Source organism: Cornus florida, unplaced genomic scaffold (genome assembly GCF_030987335.1).
Source record: "Cornus florida cultivar Cherokee Brave unplaced genomic scaffold, ASM3098733v1 CherokeeBrave_3.0.0_Hap2_Chr09, whole genome shotgun sequence".
NCBI classification, from domain to species: domain Eukaryota; kingdom Viridiplantae; phylum Streptophyta; class Magnoliopsida; order Cornales; family Cornaceae; genus Cornus; species Cornus florida.
The window spans coordinates 49560540-49565987 of record NW_026775579.1 but is presented as its reverse complement, the minus strand read 5'-3'; the positions used below and the strand labels follow the sequence as shown (position 1 = coordinate 49565987).

The 5448-nt window shown below is 36.6% G+C and overlaps 1 protein-coding gene across 1 annotated transcript in view; it reads right to left on the bottom strand.

The window, feature by feature from the left end:
• LOC132273866 (uncharacterized) overlaps positions 1–196 on the bottom strand; it is a 15886-nt gene extending 15690 nt beyond the window's left edge. The window contains exon 1 of the mRNA XM_059774961.1: positions 1–196. This exon is cut by the window's left edge and continues 69 nt beyond it. Within this exon, the coding sequence (XP_059630944.1) occupies positions 1–117 (117 nt within the window). The 5' untranslated portion in view covers positions 118–196.
• Between the last annotated feature and the right edge of the window lie 5252 nt (positions 197–5448).

The window sequence follows — 5448 nt, the reverse complement described above, 5'->3', positions numbered from 1 at the left end:
GTTAGTCTGGTTCTTCTTCTTCTTATTAGGATTGACGCCAACGGTCGCCGCCAAGGGCAACCGAAACCCAGGCGGAGCTCCGCCACTCCCAACCAACAGATCCTCTATGTCTTCCATTTCGACACCAATATTGTGGTAGAGAGAGAGTCTTCGGTGCCGAGAGAGAGACTCTGATATGCCTCTGCGCAAGCTCAGGTAACTGGAGGCGGTATATTGGAACCCGACTCGAGTTAAGCCCGGTGAACCCGACTTGGACCGCTAGGTCCAAATGATCCAAAGGTTCAGTCAAGGGCAAAAATACAAGGGTAAAATTACACCGATATTCCCCACGTTTGGACAAATTATACACAATTATAGTGTTTGTTAATTTGACCTCGTTAAAGACTAAACCAATTTGCAGGCAATCAAAAAGTGATATTCACATTGAAAAGTCAATAATACCTTTATATTATAATAATATATTTTATTACATTTATACAATGGAATGGTAAAATTGTTATTTTATAAAATTGGTCAACAGGTATGGCCGAAAATAAACACCAGAGGTATTGTTGAGCACACGTGCCAAATTTCAAGGGAGTTCAAAATAATAAAAGTTGAATGGTCTATTCAAGTATAATTTGTGCAGACTTCAAGGCAAGTCAATATAATTTGCCCAAAATATAATAAAACAATAGTACAAAGAAACTTTCACTCAAAAAAATATTCACTCAAAAACTTCTTAAAAAAAGAGGTTAGAAAGAGAAGGAAAAGTAAGAGATAGTTAACAATGCTGAAATATGCATTTTATTAGCATAATTTGTAAAAAAGAAAATTCATCAACTATTTTCTTAAATTAAATTAAGTTGAATAATTGAGATTCAGTAATTTTGAATAGCGTAGAAGTTTTACTGTAATTGACAACAACAACAAATATATATGTACACACACACACACACTAAAATAGTGCTTGGTGAGGTTGTATTTGAAGTACTTTTTTGGAATAAATTCACTAATACCCCCCTAGGTTTGACCAATTTTTACTCTCAAATATCTTTCAAAAATAACTATCACATAGGTCCATTTATATTTTTCTGTTAAAGTCTCTGTTAAAAGTAGGAGAAAAGACAACTTTACCCAATTTTTTAATTCCATTTATTCCAAAATATCAGGTTACTTAAATGACCATTATACCCCTCATTATTACACCTACCAATCACCACCACCCACATCTACAAAACACTGTCGTTGTCACCTGAACAATAGTCAAAACAGTAGATGGTGAAGATGTAACCACAAACCCTCCATCATCTTGCTTCTGCATAACAGCCCTAACATTCATCTGCGAGAACTGTTCCTCAATTCCGCACATAATCGCTACCCTGTGATCCTCCACGTAAACCTGAATCGGTGGCAAGTTCGTGAGCGACGGCGAGGACGAAGTTGACCCGAACGACGATGTCGTCTCCAACATCGACGAATCAGGCACTGAATGAACATCCCGAACTAACCCCTTTAGCATTCCTAAACGATTCAATATATGCCTCCACATCTTTTGAATTCACACTCACCGTGATCGCAACATCGTCGCCGAATCCGAAAGCCCTCTATTTGTGTCATTGAGGAACTAATCCCCCGATCTTGTAGAGTTCTAGCATAGACCCAATTGAGGAGGCCAACTTGGTGGTGTGTCATGAACCAAAGCATGCAATGAAGTGTGTGTAGTGTGGCCAAGTTTGAATTTATAGAATGCCGCTATCACTACTAACTAAAATATAGCAAGAGTGAGTAGGGATCGTCCCAAGGGAAAGGAGTCGTGCTTCGGAATCAATTGTTGGATTAGTAGGTCGAATGATCAAAAGAGGGGTTTGATTTAATTAAACTAAGTCCAATTAAAAATAATACAACTATCAATCTAGAGATTATAGAGAAAATAAATGAGAGAGAGGACTTGGGGCTTAAAGTTCACCATTAAGCTTCACTTCACCAAACACTAGCAATTGTAAATTAATGGGGACATTTAAGTTGTAAAATGTGTGTGTGTGTGTGTCTCTAATTGAAAACTAAGAATAGAAGGCAAATAAGTATAGATTGTCTAGTCAATCTAGTAAATAGCACAACCTATCAAATGAGACTATAACCCATTCAATTAAACCACAATTAAAACACACACAATAATCGAAAGAAATGTACTATTTGCATTCATAAGTATGGAACATCAAGAAACAAGAATAGATTGTCCAGCTATCTAAGAAATTAAAGCACTTACACTGCATCTAGGCTAGAGACATGCAAATTAAACTAAATGTGTGGTACAATCCACCTAGAAACAAGTGTGAAGCATCAAATAAATTATAAAAGTATTCAATTAAGTACTATGTTTTGATCATCACTAGATTGACAATATCACTACTCATAAACATGCATTAATTTCATTAAATCTAGAGAAAAGCACATGAACATCCATTCTAGCATACATAGACATATGGATAGAAATAAATGATCAATTGAAAGCATTAATCCATACAAATCAAGTAGAAATAACAAGATCTATATTTATTCATGATCAAAACATCCATTACAACTAAAATCCCTAAAAATATAAAAAAGCTAGGTTTAGGAAGCAAGCCTAAGGGCTATCTCTAGCTCCAAGTGAAGGATTTAGCCATTCATTGTAGTGGAGGTTGGCATCATCATCTTCATCCTTGCTTTCTTCCCAAAACCCTAGTTCTAGAGAAAAAAATATCTACTCTATGAATATTACAAGATAAAATTGAAAAGATGTTCTATTAATTCATTACATTGCCCTTTGAGTAGGCACCAAGTTAGAAATACAACCTATGATTTGAGGAAATTCGCAACTATTCAAGTTAGTAGAAATCGGCGCTCGGGAATTAGACAGCTCACTGCCAGCAGGCACTTCGATCGATCGAAGAATCTCGATCGATCAAACATTTAGCTTCAATCGATCGAAGCTGACGTGGCATCAAAAATATCTTCTGGCCTTATCCACTTTGCTAAGCTGGCACCGCCTTATTTCGATCGATTGTAGAACTCTTCGATTGATAGGGACTCCCTTCGATCGATCGAAGCTCATCTGGTGCATTTTCTTGGTTTCTTTCCAACTTTGCTCCTTAGTTCCAAAATTGGGCTAAATGGCTCTTGTTAGCCTGTTTAAACATTATTAACCTGAAATAGGCAATAACACAAATAAGTATCTAAGACATGAAAGTAAGATAGATGAATGGACTAAAATACCCTAGCTTAGGTGCTAAAATGCATCACATTTGAGCACTCATCACACTCCCAAACTTAGATATTATTAGTCCCTAGCAATAAACTACAAGGAAAGGAAAGAAATAAATAATTATACAACTATGAACTAGAAAGCAATAAAAGAATAATGCCACTTTCGTAGGGAACACGATTACATTTAATGTATGCAACAAGCCTTTTAAACTCCTAGGTTACCCTAGTGGACGAGGGAAGTCTCGTGAGGGTTTATAGAAATGCTACCCATAAACATTGAGCTCTTTCTCACTAAAGAGGCACCAATATACAAAACAAGCATTGGGAGAAAACTACCCAAGTATGCAATTTTTCAACCATTTCCAAGCAATCTCCCAAAATCTCAACATCAAGCAGACAAATATGATCCTCCACACATCAAGCAAACAAATATGGTCCTCCACACATCAAGACAATGATCATGCAAATCAAAACAACTCTAGAATCCTTTTTAAGTGAATCGACAGCAAATATGTTGCTATCTAAGCCAACTAAAGAAATAATCACATCCTTACCTTCAAACTAGCACACAAATATAGTACCGATCATTAAGGCAAAGAATGGACCTTTTATTAAAACTTTATTCATCTAGGTGCACTTATTCTTTTTACTCGATTTTTTTTTTTTTAACTAACCTAGAGGATCAAAGATGGAAGCATGGTGCAATGTAGTGATCTATTAAGCTTTCTAGCGATCCATGAGGTCGAGCGTTAGGTCAATGACTCCCAAACCGGATGGCTTTAGGCATTAGGTGTTTAAATACCCCTAAGGACTTACAAGCTCAAATCGACTAGGCTATAAATCAAAACTACCTCCATTTAATCATTTCTCACTTCTCACCTTTTGAGAGAAGTCCTCACATTTTTTTTTATTATTATTTATTTATTTTTTTTATTTTTTTTTTAAGAAATCACAAGTTCAATTATTAACCTAGAGTTTGGGCCCTCCACCTTTCGGCGCGAGAAATTCAATGCTTGATGAGGCTAGAATCCCGGCTACTCAATGAAAAGGGATTGTTATCCACTTTTGTCAAGATGAAAGCTTTCAATACACTACTAGCTTAATTGAGATATAACCAAATCAATAATCAACAAAGCATGTACCCCACAAATGAATGCTAGTGTACGCCTGTGCTAGTGTAGAATCTTAGAGTGAATCTCAAAACAATCACAAAATCAAGATGATGTGGGCCACAAATGCAAGCAAGATATCAATTTTTCGAAAAATTTACTCCTAAATGGCATCCACAAGGCATACAAGGAGTATTGGACTATCAAGTCAAGCAATTTTTAAATTCTAAGTATCATAGTCCTCAAAAGATCAAAATCATAGCCCAAGACTCTTAAATCATATCACATGGATAGAAAATGAGTGCGACATGTAAAATATGCTAACACACCCCTAAACTTAATCTGTGCATTGTCCTCAATGTGCAAAGAAGCAATAGATAATGGAAAGACTATACTAAATGGGTGAGGCAAAAGGGACTCGGCAACGGAAGCTTAGCTTTGGAAGGCATACCCCCAAACTTAGATTCCGAAAACCTGTCTGAAAATGGTCACACTAACAACTGTCAAAGCAGATGTATCAATGATATAAATGAAAGGTGAAACTGAGAACTGGGCAAAAAACATGGCCTTAAAGCTCAGAATATCCAAAACTGATATCAAAGATCCAAAAATTTGTATATAGAAAATAAATGCAAGATCAGATATCGATAAATCAATGCAATAATATCCAAAGAAAATATCCCAAAAAAATATCCAAAACCAGTGCAAGTATCAAGATAGTGTGAAAATATCTGAATCATAACAGTGCAAATATCAATGATAGATAATAAGTAAGAGAGAGAGTGGTGGAATCAGGTAGTAGGATCAGGGGTCATCATGTTAGCAATGTGCTGCAACATGGCAGACATCTCTGTGCTGTGACGAGTGAGAGAAGTGGTAAGGTCTGTCCTCAAAGCGACAAGCTCACGTCTGACCTCAGCTCTCAGTTCATCAGATCACCGAACTAAATCATCGTGTCTCCCTACCAAGTCATCATGTCTTCTCACTAAATCATCATGCCTCCTCGTGACATCCTCGTGCCGCCTAGTCATATCAGCTCTGAAATATATGAAGTCTATATGCAGCTGAGCTACCTTTGATCTATAGCTAGATCAGTGCTGGTATGTGCTTT